General features: G+C 31.6%; 1 protein-coding gene across 1 annotated transcript; it reads right to left on the minus strand.

Moving 5' to 3' along the window:
• Positions 1 to 608: 608 nt before the first annotated feature.
• Positions 609 to 18,536, minus strand: LOC109619641 (uncharacterized). The gene is made up of 14 exons (XM_066073875.1): positions 18,352 to 18,536; positions 16,609 to 16,715; positions 15,967 to 16,125; positions 9,092 to 9,173; positions 8,661 to 8,785; positions 8,315 to 8,470; positions 7,805 to 7,960; positions 7,157 to 7,345; positions 4,467 to 4,700; positions 4,005 to 4,145; positions 3,334 to 3,758; positions 2,930 to 3,032; positions 1,061 to 1,140; positions 609 to 718 (listed from the first exon to the last, which is right to left on the minus strand). The coding sequence occupies exons 1-14, from the start codon at positions 18,423 to 18,425 to the stop codon at positions 671 to 673; spliced, it is 2,079 nt and encodes a 692-aa protein (XP_065929947.1). The 5' UTR covers positions 18,426 to 18,536; the 3' UTR covers positions 609 to 670.
• Between the last annotated feature and the right edge of the window lie 749 nt (positions 18,537 to 19,285).

The following is a 19,285-nucleotide window of genomic DNA, read 5'->3' on the forward strand; positions in this document are numbered from 1 at the left end:
TTTTCACTAAAGCTATCAGCGATAACGTGATGTTTAATATTTGTTATATGTGTTATTGTTTATTTGCTCGAAAGAGCAAAAAAATAAAATAGCGGCTAAATATGAGACATTCTTCTTCATTGAGACTTATTATGAGAACTATTGAAATCGACACTAAATTAGAAATGATCAGTCATCAGTCAAACCGTTGTTATTCTACAAAAATCGTTTTACCACGGTATTTAATACGACAGGTGTTGCGGACACCTTACGGTGATAGCTTCCTCCATTCCTCCGTCAGACTCTACTTGTTCAAAGCATAATCCTCTTGCCTTTTTATTCAACCACATGGTTTTTTTTATATAGGAATTGCAGTGACTTTAAACGAAATATTTCGAAAAAGATTGAGGTAAAACAGACCTCTGTGTAAAATACTTGTCAGAATTATATTTTTACATCAGTTTCATCTTGCTTATAAAAACATGTAACGTAAGGATGTACATTAAATGTGTGCAATGACAGTGTAGACAGGTCACAGGTCATACATGTAAGTAAAGGTCATGAAGACAAGTTTACAAACTTCTAAACAAATTTAAATACAATCCAACTGACTAAGATATGCTCATTTTTTTTAATTTATCATAGATTTCGCTGTGCACGGCTGCTGAATTATTTGCAAGACGTGTAATGTTTACAAGACCGAAGGTAATGCTGAGGTCAAACAGTCGAATATTTTTACCTGCAATATGAACAATTTGGAAAATAAAACATTTTTAGATTCCAGCTACAATAAAAATCGATGTTTTGAATAAAAGAAGTCTCTTAATGAAAACTAATATTTTCATTTTATGAATTAACTTCAATCATTAATCAAAAAATACTGGCCTTAAGCAAAATTTTTCAATTCCATTCGGTTTAATTCTAGATAGATGCTACAACAATTTTGCAATTTGAAAGAGAAGATATAGGCTTTTGTCCATGAGTTTTATTTTAAAATCGATCATACTTACATATACACTTTTAATGTTGTACTGATATACATGGCGAGTTTTCCCCGAAATAAACTTAAATATGTACAAACCCTATCCATGTATCCATAAAATGCATCTTTTTCCGAACACATTCCTACCATAAGCGGACCAGATGAAGCAGCAATACGTCCTAATGAAGAAAACAGTTAAAATCTCAATTAACATAAGGATACGTATACTTTTTGTTAATTTTTACCCAATGTTGACAGAAACGGTACTCACTTCCACAGTATTATATAAATAGTGCCTGTTTGGGAGGGTAACAGTTGAAATTGACACCCCGAGATAATCATTGTTAACTGACGCAGAAGATGACTATGGTTTTTGAAGGGTGTCAGTTTGAACAGTTACATGTTGCCTCAGAAACAGGCACTATTTAATTCATTTTATTGAATGTCTTAATTTTAAAGAAAACTTTGCTGCTTTTATATGGAAATGACGTGGATTCTACGATGAACCGTACGCACATAATTAACGCGCACGTAACAATTCGTTGTGCTACCCGTTGCCAGGTGTGCTGCCAACGCTGAGGATAATAGAACGGATTATAGACTTGGTATAAGCCAATCATATTTTAGTATTTAACATCATTTATTCAATATTTCATGTTTTCCTGACCAATTAACATAAGGATACGTATACTTTTTGTTAATTTTTACCCAATGTTGACAGAAACGGTACTCACTTCCACAGTATTATATAAATAGTGCCTGTTTGGGAGGGTAACAGTTGAAATTGACACCCCGAGATAATCATTGTTAACTGACGCAGAAGATGACTATGGTTTTTGAAGGGTGTCAGTTTGAACAGTTACATGTTGCCTCAGAAACAGGCACTATTTAATTCATTTTATTGAATGTCTTAATTTTAAAGAAAACTTTGCTGCTTTTATATGGAAATGACGTGGATTCTACGATGAACCGTACGCGCATAATTTACGCGCACGTAACAATTCGTTGTGCTACCCGTTGCCAGTTGTGCTGCCAAAGCTGAGGATAATAGAACGGATTATAGACTTGGTATAAGCCAATCATATTTTAGTATTTAACATCATTTATTCAATATTTCATGTTTTCCTGAAAATGATATAATTTTTGTTACACACATACAGTACTGATCAGACCCAACCTAACAGAAAGTAAACCCAAACTAAACCCTGTGTTTTCTTTCTGGGTTTACTCTGGGTTTACTCGGGTTTACTAGAGTGGACCCAGAGTAAACCCAGAGTAAATCCAAAGCAAACCCAGAGTGGACACATAGAGTATACCCCGATCAGAAGTATACCCCTGAAAGCAGACGCTACATGTGTATTCGGAATATACAAGGAACAGGAATTACAGGCAGTTAGATGATAAGATAAGATACAGGTCTGCTTCACACTTGAGTGCGTACAGTTAACCCCAAAAGCAATTCCCGAGTAAACCCCAAGTAAACCCCAAGTGGAACCAAATTTTCAAAAAGTAAACCCAGAGTAAACCCAAAGTAAACCCAGAAAGTAAACCCGGGCTTTAGTTGGGGTTTACTCTGGTGTTAGGTTGGGTCTGATCGGTACTGTATGCTACTTTGCATATTACTACTACCTTCTTTGTTTTAATGACATGACATGAAAATTTGCTCGTTTAACCAAACAAATGTAAGACATAAGAATAATTTTTGAAACAGTCGAGTAGAACTTTATCACTAAACTTTCATCGCCAAGGTACTTGTACTTTTTGGCATACAAAACGTATCAAGAGACTCCGTTTTAAAATTCAGAATTATCTAAATCTAATTTTATAAAGATTAATAATCCTGACGTTTTAAATTACTTTATCAAGTAAATCTGGTCAGTAGCTTGTGTAGCATTTAATTAAATTTTTAAAAATGAATACAAAATTTAAATAAATTAAACTGTTTTCTTCTTTTCCTATACCAATTACCTGAAAAAAGTGAGAATTTTTTATTGTTTGCCTTCTCTGAGTAAACACGCCCCATCAGACTGGTTCCATTGAATACAAGTTCTACACTGTTTGGAACATCTGCCTTTAAAGACATGGTAAAATATTTTTAAAGTTAATTGATTTGCTTTGTAAAATTAAATGTCATTTAACATATTGATTTTCACAAGAAGTTTTATTCAGTGTTTTGGGATCAAAGAGTTTTGAAGAAAATATCATGTTATTATTATGAAAGCTGAATACATTGATTGATATTGACAAGTAAACTATGTTTTTTTTTTAAACAGTAAATGATAAAATAAAATAAAATATCAGGTTTGGTTGCTTTTTAATTCTGATTCAGAAATGATGAAAATCACTCGGTAACGTTTTCGAAAAACACTTACCTCGTATGGTAAATAGATCTTAACAGGTTTCACGTTCAAATCGTCACTGTAAGCTAAAAAGAGCAACTGTTGTTTAACAGTATCAGCTATTATGGCCAACGACGGTGTAAGATCTTGTGTAACTTCCAAAATATCCCAAGGTTTAGCTTTTGAGTGACAGTTTGATGCCAACACTTGGTACTTAGAAGTTGATGACGTTGTCGCAGGGGACATTAAGAACCTTAACTCAATCTGAAGCCTGGGAAGAGCCACTGAGTCAAGTCTTGGTATTTGAATACTTGAGGATCGACCGTTGAAAAAACCGTACGAGGAGTCAGTTGTTTCAAATAAAACTTTGATGACATTGTTTATTTGTATGTAGATTTGTTGGGACAGGTTAATGATATGGTCTCCTTTAAAATCTACATTCACAAGAGGAATGCACTCTGAAAGACAAACAAACATTTATAATAGCATGCGCACTTTCGAGTTTAGGCATTCTAAAAACGGACACATCAAAAAGTTAACAGACTTCATTGGTTACTGTAAATACAGTTTAATATCTTTATTACACATAGTTTTTTTTTAAACTTATTATAATAATAAAAATTACAGGACTGTATTATGTTTTCATAGTTACATTTAAATCAAAACGAAATTTTGATTTTTGAAAGAAATATATAATGTTTAACCTTGTTTAGAAAATGACGTGTCCTGACCACAAACACAGAACTCAGCTCGGAAGACTGTCCCAATGGGGCATTTTTGTACTATACTTGATATTGCATTGAAGTATTCAGTAGGTCGTCCATCAACAGGATGAAGATAGCAAGCTACAACATAATCAAATGGATGTGTGTATATAGAAAATCAAATAATATTCAAACATGGTGAAAAGTTTCTTTCAAGTTAAGCTTAACTTTTTTTAAATTCAAAGGTACTTAGATAAAAATAATTTAACATCGCAACATTTAAAATAAGATTGCGTGATAAAATTGGCATTGTCAGATTCATGTATTTTTCTTAAGTGTTAGTTACAAATGTTACATGCAAACCTGCCCCCCCCCCCCCCCAAAAAAAAAAAATTTTTTTTTTTTAAAAACAACGAAATTTATATTATTGTATTATTGTATAAATAAAGAGAACATTCGTACGTTCAGTGAATGTTTGGGTGGTTTTGGGAACTTGAGTAGTTTGGCTCCCTTCTCTTTCCACACACTCCAAACCACAATCAGGATTCGATATGCACTCTGCTGTTTGGTAATCATATGCATATCCTTTATCACAGCACATTGGTTGCGACTTGTGGTTCATGTCACATTTATAGTATGTTCGGCAATTAAAATGGCTCGAATACGTTGATCCTTTCTCCATATGCAAACAAGGATCTGAAACCCACACACATAATCTTATCATATTTCACGGCTTCAATGGCAAAATGTACTATAAATGTAAATTTATAACAGTTAACTACATGTATGTTTCTTTTCGATACTTCCAAATGAATTTAAAAATGTGACTTAAGCCTATGTAGTAAAAACTAGCGCAATCTTATTATTATTTATGAATCATAACAGTGTATTGGTGAAGCGAGTGGCTTGTTTTTTAGCATCTGAATTAGTTTAAATAAAAAAAAGTTTGCGACCGCTCTTTCGATGATTACGTCGATTTTTATTAGTATTTGTTTTAACTGGAGACCTAATTGTTACAACGCTCACCTGGAAAACAATGGCAAATTGACATATTGCAAACAGGTTATCAAAATCATTATCAAAATCACAGTCAATGTAAATTATTTTGCTTTGCATAATTTAGAAGATACTTTACGGAAAAGTGTCTAAACTTTGCCAAATATTCTAGCGAGGATTTTTTTCAAATTAAGCAGTTTCTAGTTTTCCACAATTAATTATAGTCATTTTTTAATTGACTTTTACTACAATAATTCAGAAAGATGGTCATTTATCTACCTATAAACAAAAGTCACACAAATTTATGATAATTCCACCAGTTTTGACATTTAAAACAGGTACAGATCTCACTATGTATTTCACCTCTAAATAAAACATTTTCCACTTTTGCATATACTTTTACAAAAAAAGTTTATATTCCAGAAAAGTAAGATTAAGAACGAAAGTGGGGTCGTCTAAGTTTTCTTGTCCTTGGGCTTGGACATCGTCCTTTTGTATTTGTGTTTGTTTTAACAGCTTTATGATACTCACAGCGGACAAACAATATTACACTTCGTCTAGTGGTCATGCAAGAAAACAAGCAGCATGATGGGACCTGATTTAAGGCCAACAGAATGGAACTGATGGACCCTTGACGTGATCCCTCATGAACAATTGGAAAAGAAGTGCTTTTGACAAAATTTCATTCTTTCTGATTTAAATGATTTTGATTTTATAAAACTTATTCAAATCCTAGTAATATATCAGTCTCTGATATACTTGCACGTGCAATGGATCTGGAAAACAAAAAAACTTCCTATCTTGAAAACTATAGAAGGTACCCTTTTGGCAGCTACACACACATCCGCTTGTTATTTTTACCATTCCAGTAACCCATTGTACGAAACTCGAAAAACAAAAATTACGTAGACCTGCATGGCTTCCTCATGAAAAGATTTTCCTACTTTGCTAAAAAAAAAAAAAAAAAACCAGCAAGCTCACAGTTAAGTGTTACATGTTTTTTTTTTGGTTTTTGTGTAAATTTTATGCTAAAATTAACAATTTGCATACGTTAATACTTGAGATTCTGATTTGATTAACAATTTACCACTTTTTCCAAGATAAAGCACCTTTCAGATCTTAGAATTACTCAAATATACGCTTTTCTCAAATACCTGTTTACCATTATATTTAAACCTGAACATGAAATTGATAAATTGGTGTGAAAAAGTGTTAAAAAAAAATCACCTTTTTATCAATGACTTTAAGACAGATGATTAAATTCAGTTTGAGCAGCATATCATTCTATGCGTGTCATTATTTACACAATATTAGACTCTCCAATAACCATATTTTTCTACTGCTATTTAACAAAATCAATTGTTTTGAAAGTTTGAAATATCATATTCAAGTTTACAAAAAGATTAAAATTGATGGTAAATCTTGCAAATGTCCTATTTTCGTTGTTAAGACAAGTGGTATAAATACAAAACATTGTCGCTTTTCAAGCAAATAATGCAGAGTAGCAGAGATGCTTTTCTAAATGTGCTAACAAAGCTACATTTTAAAAAAAAAAATCTGATTAGAACACTTTAGATTCTACATAAGATCAGGGGGTATACCTTCTAATTGATGCACTTTCTGCTAAAATATGTTTGAATTTGGCCAAGGGCTTCTAGTAAAGAAGCAAGTTTTTATTTAAACTCGCCGCCACTTTTCTTACAGATTCGCGATTATCATCCCTGGAAGTAAATAAGTTAATATTAGTTAAAATTAATTGATTTTTAAGACTTACATTCTCTTTTTCATAAAGATGCTCTGTGCCAAATTTAACAACATTTTTTCTGGCTGTTCTAGAGAAGGATAATTCTAAAGACCCCCCCCCCTTTTTTTTTTCTCACTATAAATATTATCCTCTCTTTAAAAACAAATTAGTCTTTGATTGTTAGGACTGATATTTCCAATCAAACAGAGTTGCTATGTTTTAAATTTGATTAAAACTTGCTCAGTGGATCTAAGGAATGTGAAAAGTTTACAGACAGGCAGACGTACGGAGGCCAGACAGAAAATAATCAGAAAAGCTCACTTGAAGAGTCAGGTCAGGTGAGCTAAAAAATCCTTGAGATAGCTAGATCTGCGCTAATGAGTTAGATGTGTTTCAAAATAATACTTCCTACCTGACGCACAGTCTACAAGTGAAACCTTGTCACATGTGTTTATTTCTGCGTTCCAAAAGGTTAGAAAGGGACAAATCATCAATGTACATCTGCAGTCTGCTCCATTTAATGCATAACACTGCTTATAATGGGTGCAGTTGTGTACAACGTAACAAGACTCCCTCCCCTGGCACGTTGCAGCGCAAGGTCCTATTAAGTATTGGTAAATATTGTATTATACATAATACTTATATGATTTTGCATTGTGTAGGCTATATCTTAATGTATAGCACAATTTTCGTAAGTAATGAAGCATAATATAATAAACATAATAACGATTAAAACAATGATAATATTACATGTACAATATAGTTGTTCTCTCTTATTATATGTATTCGTATATTTTATACTTTTTGAAAGTTGTCTTTAAATGTTGTCTCAGATTTTTCGTACTATTAGTATGGTTTTATGCGTTGCTTTTTAATTATTTCAGATTGTTACACGTGATCTGACAGATAATGTATTTGTTCAGTTTTTGTTTATATTGGAGTACAGTTTGTTATGGAGAAAATAAATCTCTTTTTTTTTCTTTGATATTTATAAAAGCAGCTTGTATATCAAATATGTTTTCTAATTAAGATATGTCCTTTCTATGGGTATTGATATTACCTATATAAGTAGTAGAATCAAGTCCGGAAACAACTGGCGTAGTAAGTACGTCTCTTATTTGCGTGGAGGATATCACATCGTCGGTCGATGGTGTCTGGGTCCTAGACACTTCAGTCGATGACACTGGTGATAAAGAGGCCTTTTCTGTTGGTTTTGCTGTTTATGAAAAACAATAATCAAAACAAGTTAAAAATATACCACATATGGATAAAATTTGTGCAACTTAGATAGGGGTTTTAAGAGCCTGAATATACTTAAAGTTACAACCCTAAAATTCCAAAGTAAAATAATCATAACCAAATCAATTGTAACAAGACAAGAGTAATTATTTTGCTCATTTCGTTCGCGAACTATGAGTAAATTCTAAAAAAAAATTGTTGAACAATACCTGGGATTTTTTTTCTGTCTTAATCTTTTAAAGAAATATTAAGATTGATTTATTTTTTAAAAGTGCTAAATTAATAAGTTAAGAAATATATGTCTTTTTTCTCTTAAGCCTCAAATTCATACCTTGAACTATGGCAACAAACCCCCTCTTGGCTACCTCTTTATCCGTTCGCAGTACTACGGTCAAGGTGTTCGTTCCTTTGCTCTCATAAGTGAGCCCTGGTTTGAACCTATCTAAACCACAGAAGGAATCTATTGTCTTGTTTTCGCTGGGGAGTCCTTTCAATATTAATAATAAGAACCCAATGTTAACAACACGTTGGCATACATTCAGTTTTAAAGTAATTGACTTGTGTGAATCCTTCATCATTTAACTCAAGTGAAATGTTTTTACTTTCATGTGAAAGTGTTTTAGCTTGTATAATGTCAAACATGTCAAAACCCATAAATGTTATATACATGTGATTACCATTGTATATAGTGATGTTGTCACAACAAGTAGGAGAACATGCCGAGTTCTCTTCAACATCTATGTATTCAAATGTCAGCACCACTCCAGTTTGGGAGGTCAATACGTAACGACAATCAAGATTCCTAAACATTAAACGCATTCATATTGAGAAATTATGTTTTATTTTTTTTCCTACGAAGATAGCATTCTGGCCTATGAAAAGTTGAGAGAGAGAGAGAGAGAGAGAGAGAGAGAGAGAGAGAGAGAGAGAGAGAGAGAGAGAGAGAGAGAGAGAGAGAGAGAGAGAGAGAGAGCTCTGTAACTATTAAATAACTTTCACACGTTAGGTAACAGAATGGGAGAGAGGTGTTATAAAAGAGCAAAGAGAAAAGATTGAAGGTCATGGGTAGGCAAATGAAGGTTAAGAGTCATAAGGAAAAAATAGTTACGCTGCATATTGTCCCGGAAATCGTGGGGACGTGATCTGCTGTTTCTCATGCGTGACGATGATGTTATGTTGTGGACATGTTTCTGAAAGTAAATTGATATGAAAGTTTAATTCATTATTTAAAAAAAAATACATGTGTGAAAGTGTGTTAAATAAATGAAATGTATTGTCATTTCTTTCTGTATTGTTAAAAGTTATTAAATAAATTTCAAGGTTTAATAAGTAAGTAATAACAAATCAATAAAAATAAAATTTATCAATTAAGTAAATAAGGTAATAAATATGAATTGGTTTAAATCTGAAAATCTCCAGATCATAACTATTTACACTTTAACCTTTGAACTTAAAAAAAGTATGTGTACTATTTCATTGGCTAGATTTTCCCGCCATTTCTACTCGATGTTTTTATACTTATTCTGCCAGAAGCAGGTCTAGAAAGTCAGTGGTTTAGAGAAGTTGTATTACAGTATGTGTTATGAATATATTCTTATGGATTATTTTAAACACCTTAGACAATTAGTTGACATTCTGAAAATATACTACATCCTTAACATTGGTTTTATATAATTTCAATCGCTAATATATAATTTAAAACAAGAGGCCCAATGGGCCACATCGCTCACCTGATCAACACTGGTTTTATGTGGGCGTTCAATAGAGAAATAAATGGCAATTTAAAACGTTCACCGGGATATGAAGTTGGTTTGTCACATGATCAAATCCTGTGAAGCCCGAAGGGCTTCTCAGTAGATTTGATCACGTACCAACCAACTTCATATTCCAGTCAACTTTTTAACATTACTGTTTATTACTTATATTTACGTTCGAAAATAAAACAAATCGTTCAGAACTGTTAAAATTACCGAAATTTTAAGTTTACAATAATCCAAGCGATAAGCGCGTGCTATGATTAGTGTGACGCCATGAAAAAATTCATACAGAATTGAATGTTTTTGCTATTTTATAGGTTCATATAAGGAAACTTATTTGCAAATGTAAATATACAGAACTGAATGTTTTCGCTTTTCTATAGGTTCATATAAGGAAAAATATTTGCAATTGTAAATAAAGGATATTGTGAAATGTGGCCCCTCGGTAGACTAACCAAAAATGAATATTGATCCGAATTTTAAACTTAATTTTGCACATACTTAATCTTTGACATATTTACCTTTATGGAATACCATTTGTACCGAAAATAAGATCATATGCAATATAAATAACTAAATTTTCAGTTGGTGTTCACGGTTAACTTCAAGTTCCCTTTATTTTAGCCCCCCCCCCCATCACTTTATAAAACGATTAAAATACATGAGAGCATAAAGGTACATTTTCTCCCTCCACTACTCACTATACTCTGTCCCGATTTTTTGCTTCCACCACTTTTTGCTTCACATTTCGATAATAATAAATACCTTTCTGCTCAAACTATGATCATCCACTAATATGGAAAATGTCCAGATTATCTCTTTTGAAATGCCACCTCTACCGCTTTAGGTTTCAATGCACATCCAAAAATAAAAAGTCTACAGGGATTTTGCATTGCATCAGCCATTAATAAGCCCGGATGATAACGTTGAAAAATTGCGCGAGGTGTCCTGAGTACTTCCGAATGGAGAAAAGATGTAAACATTCTCCATTATAAATCTCTGTTAAAATTTGTTTTCGTACTTGTAAACTTTTATGAGAGAAAAGGGATAATTTGTCAATGAAGATATCTTCGCTATTTTCCATTTCATCAATTACAACTGTACTTCTTTCACAGGTATGTGTATTTTTATTAAAAATCATCAACAAGTGATGAAAGCAATAACTTGGGACAGACTATAGTTAATTTATTTTATTTTTTTTAAATCCTGTATGTGAAAGAAGAAAAGTGTACCTCAATGCACCAGAATGAATGCGCCTAATTCCTCAAATTAAAAACATTGAAAAATTTCATAGGCCTTCTCCATTATAAACGATTAATGTTTACCAGGCATGAATTCATTTCGTATGACGTTTCATATCCTTACTCACTTGATTGATGAATAAACTTAACTGAAAAATGTTCTCACATATGTTAAAGAGTTATAATTCAAATTTATGTATTGGCAGGCCAACCCATTATTTTCATTTTATTGCTAAAAAAAAAAACAACAACAAATGTCTACAAACAAAGATGATTTTCCGTTGCAATAATTTTTAAGAACACTGATAATGCTTTTATCCTCATAATAATAATGTGTCAGGACTATGGAAACTGTTTAAAAGACGTCGTTTTTATTTACTTCTGTTCGAAAAACTATCAAAAATTTGTGTAGATTTTATGCAATTCATCGCTGTAGAAGGGACACCAGAAAGTAGTTACAGCATATCATCCTTTTAGTAAGACATTTCTATTGATCAACCAAAATTTCAGCGTCAATCGTTGAATTATAAGAAAGATACATAGCTTGGTTCGAGTCATGCTTTTGTTCACATGAGTTTATTACATTCAACCTTAAGATTTTTAAACTTGGTATTTCCTATTCAGCATAGCTGCATTTAAAATATAAATGAACAAAAGCATGACCTCAGCTTCGTGTACAAACATACAGTAGCATTGTGCGCAAAGCTCTGTGTCTTGCTTATAACTCGATGCTTGACTCTCAGGTTAGTAAATAGAAATTTGTAAACAATTAAAACAAGAGAAAAATGCACTAAAACAAAGAAAAAACACAATCTATTTTTCATCATATATATACTTATATATTTTTAGCAGCGAGAAAAATCTCCGTTTAGATTGAAATTGCTGAGCATCTTCATAAAACATTGTGCATTAATCAACCATTACGTAGAGATCGTACCGAATTACATGTACCAACATAATGAATAGTATCCTAAAAATGTTGTTAGTGCATCATATTTTGCGCAGGTACATGCAAACAATCAGCTGTCTGATTAACCGGTCTACACGTAAACATTTTAAATTCGAACAAAAAGGCGACGGTTCCTCTCAAGTTAAACTAAAGATGCTAAACGAAAATCAAAGCAAGATAAAACCAACGTCACAATTGAAAATGTCAACGCATTGAAATATTTAACCTCAATTTACTTCACATAAACGGCACAAATATATTTTGGATGTTTTAAATATTCCCTTCCCACGTACACTGTTGGTCTGTTGCACAACAACCAAGTGCATCTCCGTTTATCTTCAAGATGGCTGCTTCTAACATACATGTAGACTGGTTTTCGATATATCAAATATCGAGCCCGAAGTTAAACTGATTGACCCCAATTCTCTCTGTGTTATTATTATTTTCGTAAATTACTCAAATTTGAAACAGAATTAGCCCTTAATTTTTGCAATTTATATTTTCCTTCCCAAATTTGGTTGAATTGGCCAAGCGGTATTAGAGAAGAAGTTAAAAATGTAAAATGTTTATAGACGGACATACAGACGGACAGACGGGCAGACAGACGGACGGACAGACGGACGACGGACAAGATGTGATCAGAATAGCTCATTTGAGCTTTCAGCTCAGGTGAGCTAAAAATGAAAGAAAGATAGAAATTGACGTGATTCATATAAGATCAAAATTTTTTTTTGAACGTGGCATCTACATCTTTGTATTTAAGATCATAAGCCCGAGAATGAAAAATCCAGTCCATTGCGACGCAACGGACGGTCTGTGTAGAAGTGCTGTAAGATAACGCGAACGAGCTGAATTGCTAAATGGGGGTTGCTGTTGATTAACTTATACTAGTAAGATAATTCATCTTATAACCGTGTATCTTTTAATCCGACAATTTAGATAACGAGTGTTGTTCGTTTGTTATTGCTTCTTATATATACATAAACATAATATATTGTATATATATATATATATATATATATATAAACCGATATATTTATTTTTAATTTTTTTTTCTTTTAAATCTTTTTCTCCTTTTATCAAACTCTTACCCACTATAAACTTTATTGAAAAATTCGGGTCTAAATCAGAAGTGCCGCAGGAGTTAATAAAGGTGGTTCAAATTTTCATTTATTAAATCGGACGTCAATTTTAATTAGCTAATTAACTCTATCAGGCGCAAAGTTGGCAGTCTATTGATTACTTCAGAGCGATCGGACGTATTATCAAAACCTCCTTTAAGAATATGAACTAAAACTGTTTCTAATGTAGTTGCTCTTTTATAGTTTCTTAAGTAGTTTTAGTAGTAGCGCTAGCGCTTGTTTTCTTTGTTTTCCCGTGTAATTTATTTCTTTTGTCCTGAAGAAAAGACTGGTTGTCCCGAAAATTTGACAATATATATATATATATATATATATATATATATATATATATATATATATATATATATATATATATATATATATATATATATATATATATATATATATATAAATATATATATATATATTTATATATATATATATATATATATATATATATATATATATATATATATATATATATATATATATATATATATATATATATATATATCAGGCTTGGGGTAATGCAAAATGTAATGGTAATGCATTGCAATGCATTACATGTTTTCAAAGTAATGCTAGTAATGTGTAATGCCACAAAATTAGTATTACAAGTAATGGTAATGTAATTCATTACTTTCCAAAATTTAGTGTAATGCTGGCATTACATGGCATTACTTTGCATTACTATGCTTATTTATGCATGTTCAATTGAATTTGATTAAATTTGATTTTAAAGAAGAAAGAGATAATTCTTGAGATAAAAATGATTTAAGGAGGCCGACTTTAGTTTGCATTGCGCATGTTATTGCGCATTCTAATATAATACAGTTGATTTATACTTCTGATGAATTTTTTTCGATATCATTTATAAAATTGAACACAATAAACAAAATACAGATAAAAATATTTAGATTTTTAAAGGAAATTTTTATTTTTAACACGATTTTTACGTTGTGCGGTAGGGGAGCATTGCCATTTCGCTTTTATGGCGTTATGATAAAATGAAGCTTTGTAGGAGTACGTTATAAGAAATAACATCAAAGAAAAAGTAAAAATTGTACGCTGTTGAAATTTTAAATACAGAATGATGCTATCCTCGGGGACATTTTCCTCATTTTTGGAATGAATCCATTATACCAATCATCATTCGTGATGATCCAAATATATAGCAAAATTTGGTGCGTTTTAATATTTTGAGATGGCCCCCACTAAAAACCAGACGGTAGAATTTTGTGTTTTTACATATAAGGTAGAAAATGATATTACTAATCATATATAACAATTTGAGAAAAAAATCTATTGTAGTATTTTTTTAAACTGCTTTGATGTGCGGAAAATGACAGTTTCCTATATATTCCTATAGTAAATGTACCTTTATTTTGAGATGGTCCCTAAAAAGAACCAGACGGTCGATTTTCTTGAACCTTCGCAAATAAACTAGAGTTCTTTTAAATTACATATGGTTAAAAAAAAAAAAAGATTTATGCTATTGTAGTTTTTCCGCAAAAAAACCCAAATCGGCCTCCTTAATTGTATTATTAAAAAGATTTTCAAAAATTCATTTTTGAATTGTTAATATTTCTAAATATAACAGCACAATTTCATATCATTTTTAAGAGCGTTGTTATTAAGAGTTTTTAATCATTTAAACAATTTAAACAATTTACTCCAATTAGTTTGCACTTCAATAAGAAATGTGTCAACAACACACTATGCCCCCAGGATAATCTAAGTATGAAAACAATCTATTGTTATAAGAAGTGCTAAACACCCCAATCCCCTTCCCTTCGCTATGTCCCAATAGAATAGGAGACAGACATGCACCTTTAAAAGCAAAGTGAATGCACTGTCCATCCATGATGAAAATCAATATCACTTCCAATATTATAACCCATTTGAAAATAATTTTACTTACTTATTTTCTCTCTCTCTCTCTCTCTCTCTCTCTCTCTCTCTCTCTCTCTCTCTCTCTCTCTCTCTCTCTTGTATATTAAGTACACTGTACATTAGTTTGGACTGATAGAAAATACAAGATTCATGTATTTTTTCTATTATTGCACTAAATATATCCTAAGATAAAGATCGTCAAACAGTACTTTTCAGTCCAAGCTTCGATTGCTCATGTAAAACATTTATTTAGTATAGCTGGGAAGATTTTCAAACTAACAAGATGCACTTAAAAGATGCACCCTTTGAAACTTCGATCATAATGTGAAACAGCAATCTTTTGTCTTAAAGTGTCCTCAGTAGAAAGAAATACGATTAAAATATATTAAGAAACATTACTGGGAAAAACCATCTGTTTATGAATTAATACAATTAAGTGTCCAAAATTATAAAGATTTTTGTAATCTGGGGAAATATCTCTATTTAGCTTTTAATAACCGCAACATTATTCAATAAATTGTTTTTTGTTATGCATGTAATTATGTGTCTCTATTTCGTATCTGACATTGTATCATGCCAAATGTCTGTAAATATCATTTTACTTATGTAATATGTTGTTCATATTGCCAGAAGATGATTATATATTGAGCAAATAAAGAATGACTCTTGCGTAGTAATTGAATTTGAACCTGATACTTAGCATGAAGCTGTAGATATGTTAAAGAGTGTTTTATATTTGAAACATTTGCAAAACCTCTTTATTAGCTTTACTTTTTAAAAACAAAGTAATGGTAATGGTAATACATTACTTTACCCATGTAATGGTAATGTAATGCATTACTTCAAGAAAATCAAGTAATGGTAATGGTAATTTAATGCCCGAATTCATGAAGTAATGGTAATGTAATGCATTACTTTACATTGTAATTCGCCCCAAGCCTGATATATATATATATATATATATATATATATATATATATATATATATATATATATATATATATATATATATTAAGAAATACCATTCCCTGTTGCTGCAATCATATGCAAATTAAAACTTCTTATAATAAATAGATTGTTTTTGTCAGACTGTGAATAAAGCACTTCGAGTTTGTCTGCTGGTGTTTCTTTTGATGCTGCAACATTTCCAATCCCACAGTATTTTTGAGTAGATTCCGCCTCTGGAAGTAATGTAATGGAACATGTACTATTAAGTGTTCGTAACTCTCTCTCTCTGTCTCTGTCTCTGTCTCTCTCTCTGTCTCTCTCTCTCGCTCTCTCTCTCTCTCTCTCTCTCTCTCTCTCTCTCTCTCTCTCTCTCTCTCTCTCTCTCTCTCTCTCTCTCTCTCTCTCTCTCTCTCTCTCTTACCACATGTACATGTATATTCCTCGGTATTCGGATGAACTCTGACAAATTTTTTTATTCTGAATTTATATGCCACATTCATCGATTGTATTTTTGGAATAAAGTTATTTCAGCGTTTAAAACATGATAAAGCATGCTTTCTGTAGAAGTTTTAGTAAATATTACGGGGGGGGGGTTTGTTTATCTTAGATGTTTTTGTACAGTACATGTATACTTTAGTATCTAAAGAAACTTTTATGTAGTTATCATGCATGCGCACCATTTTGGCAATTATTGCGAAAAAAGTAACTTTACTTACCATTTGGAAGAACAGTCAATTCATCTTCACAGTCCACTTGCAAGTCCGTGAATTTATATACTATCTGTTTGGCTGCATTATCTGCATGAAAGCGCCAATGACAGCGTCTGTTCCATGAGAAAAAAAATCATCCTTAGGGTTATATTGAGAAATAGAGGAATAACATTGTACCGCCAAAGTAATATGAAATTCAGGTTCAAATAATGGAATAAGGAATCATTCATTTAATATCAAAAAGTGAATAAATTTAAAAAAAAACAACAACAAAAAACAAATCCGACCTTATTTGATCCCGTTAAAATATTCAGAGTCATTCCATATTACTGAGATTTATGTACGTATCAGGTTATAAAAAAATTGACATTTCACTTTATTTCATTTTGAATACTATTGTACGCCAGCCACGTCATTCATGAACTGTATTGGACTATGCGTTACAATATTGATGTATAGTGTTAACATCGACAAAAAAACTGGTTATTGTAGATATAAACGAATAAAGTGAGGATGCTCAAACCTCGGGTTGTTAAACTATATGGTTACGGGGAAGATATGAATACAGTGATCCAATAGTTTGCCTTCAAACAGTTAAGATCCTTGTATCATCTAACGCTCTGTTTATCATTTTCTTCAAAACAGAGTATGAAATTAGCATAAATGCATAGTGAACATTTGTCCAAACGCATGTTTGTTTTATGCAAGACAATGTAAATGCTTACGGACATGAGTTTTCTGGGTCTTTTTCATAATGTGTTTTGGCTTTCTTTCTGTTTTAGTTTTTATTGCATATAATATACATGTAGTTGCTAATATTTACCAGTTAAGAGTCATAAGATCAGAACAACAAAAAAGGTTTCATTACATCATATTAAAACCATTTAATATGTACATGTAATGAAACGCAAATGAAACGACGACAATATATTTAAAATATTGGTCGAAGCAACAAATGTTGAAGAGAGTCAAACGGAGATAACAAGTTGATTTAAAATTAAAACTGACTAAGTATATGTGGTAGAAAGAATTTTAGGATATCAAAGAAGAAGCCAAGCTCATCAATCTCTGTTTAAAGGATGTTCTTATATTTGTTGTGGAATATTTATATTTTTGGGGGGTTTTTTTCTAAGGAAAGTTTGCTGAGCATGTGAGAATAATGATGTAATCTTTGTCTTTCTTTATATACTTGGAGCTATGCAAATATAATTAAAATTCACAGATTTGTGTAACACGAATATGCATTAAATTTTGTGAAAATATAATTAAGCACCGTACTACGGGGTAAAATTGGCTGAGCATTTTTGATAAAAATGCAGCCATTCGTATATTGCTTTGTGGGGGCAACTTTATAAAGAGTTTTGAAGTTGAAGAGACAATCATTAAACAGTTTCATTGTTGAAACGAACAGAAGGCTAGGAGAATGGGTTCCAGAGGTCGTGAGTTCAAGCCTCGGTCGGGGCGGACGGTGGAGCTCCAACAAAAGTGAATTTCTCTGTGCTTTATATATACATGTATCTATATCATTCACTATGGGCAGGTATATGTCAATTTGAGAGTTATTGCAATGTTTGTGCTTGTTATATATATATATATATATATATATATATATATATATATATATATATATATATATATATATATATATATATATATACATGCGTGGTGCGTACGTGCGCGTGTGTGGAGTCCGCAAAATGAATTAAACTAATAAAAAAACAGAAGAATCTTTTAGTAGAATATACGTACATGTAAATCTTAGAAGGATTTTCTCCTTCCAACCTGTCCATCTTTGTCGTCGTTGGGAGGTCTAGATTTCCCATATCTAAATCTATTTCAACGATTTCCGGCAGTAATATCGTTGACTCAATAAATGATATGCTTTCTGCCTCCAGTCCTAAGCGTTTAGATTCTCCATTTCCACACGAATTAAATGCCTCTAATATTTAAAGAAATGAATGTAATGAAGAAGATAGATTAAGTCCCAACTCTTGATTTAATTGTTCTTGTAAAAAAAAACATTTGACATAAATGTAACAAAAAAAATTAATAAAATAAGATGAAAACTGCACAAATGAAGATATAACTCAATTATTCTTTTAAATATGTTTTTTTATTTTTGTTCATTATTTCTTTTTCACCATGATATTGTTCCGAATCTTGAAGCTTAATATTTGTGCGGATACAGCATACTACACTTGACTCCAAAATGGTTTTATTTACATTGTGGGAGTTTATTTGGCAAACTCTTAGTTAATGAACGAATTCCAAACCAATTACTATTAAATCGATGTCTGCCTAATTGTTTTGTTTTGACTGGTTTTAAATGATAGCAGAAACCTTAGGTTTTAAACTCAGGCAGCAAATTTTTTTTTAAAATGGTATACATAACAAGGCTTCTTACCATAATTAAATAGGTACTAGTAAGTCTTCATTCTAGCCTACCTTTGCAAGAAGATGTGCTAGGCCATCATAACAATGTAGTTGTTTTGGTAGCTTATAATATTTATAGAGTCATTAGCAACGCATGTATGTGAAATTTGACTTTTTAAACCTTCTTAATATAAAAAAGGGTGACACGTCTTGCTATCTTACAAAAAAAAATAATAATTGACAAATTCTTGTGTTGTAAATAATCGGCACGTTTTAACTTTGCAAGGATTCATGTAAAGATATGTTTGCA

Source organism: Magallana gigas, chromosome 10 (genome assembly GCF_963853765.1).
Source record: "Magallana gigas chromosome 10, xbMagGiga1.1, whole genome shotgun sequence".
Taxonomy (NCBI): Eukaryota; Metazoa; Mollusca; class Bivalvia; order Ostreida; family Ostreidae; genus Magallana; species Magallana gigas.

Excerpts from the sequence above, each read along its gene's own strand:
- LOC109619641 (XM_066073875.1), bottom strand. The coding sequence starts at position 18,425 with ATGGGAAATCTAGACCTCCCAACGACGACAAAGATGGACAGGTTGGAA. Across the intron at positions 3,759-4,004 it reads CACGTCATTTTCTAAACAAG|AGTGCATTCCTCTTGTGAAT; the intron begins GTTAAACATTAT and ends TTTGTCTTTCAG. Across the intron at positions 1,141-2,929 it reads AAAATTCTCACTTTTTTCAG|GACGTATTGCTGCTTCATCT; the intron begins GTAATTGGTATA and ends TTTCTTCATTAG.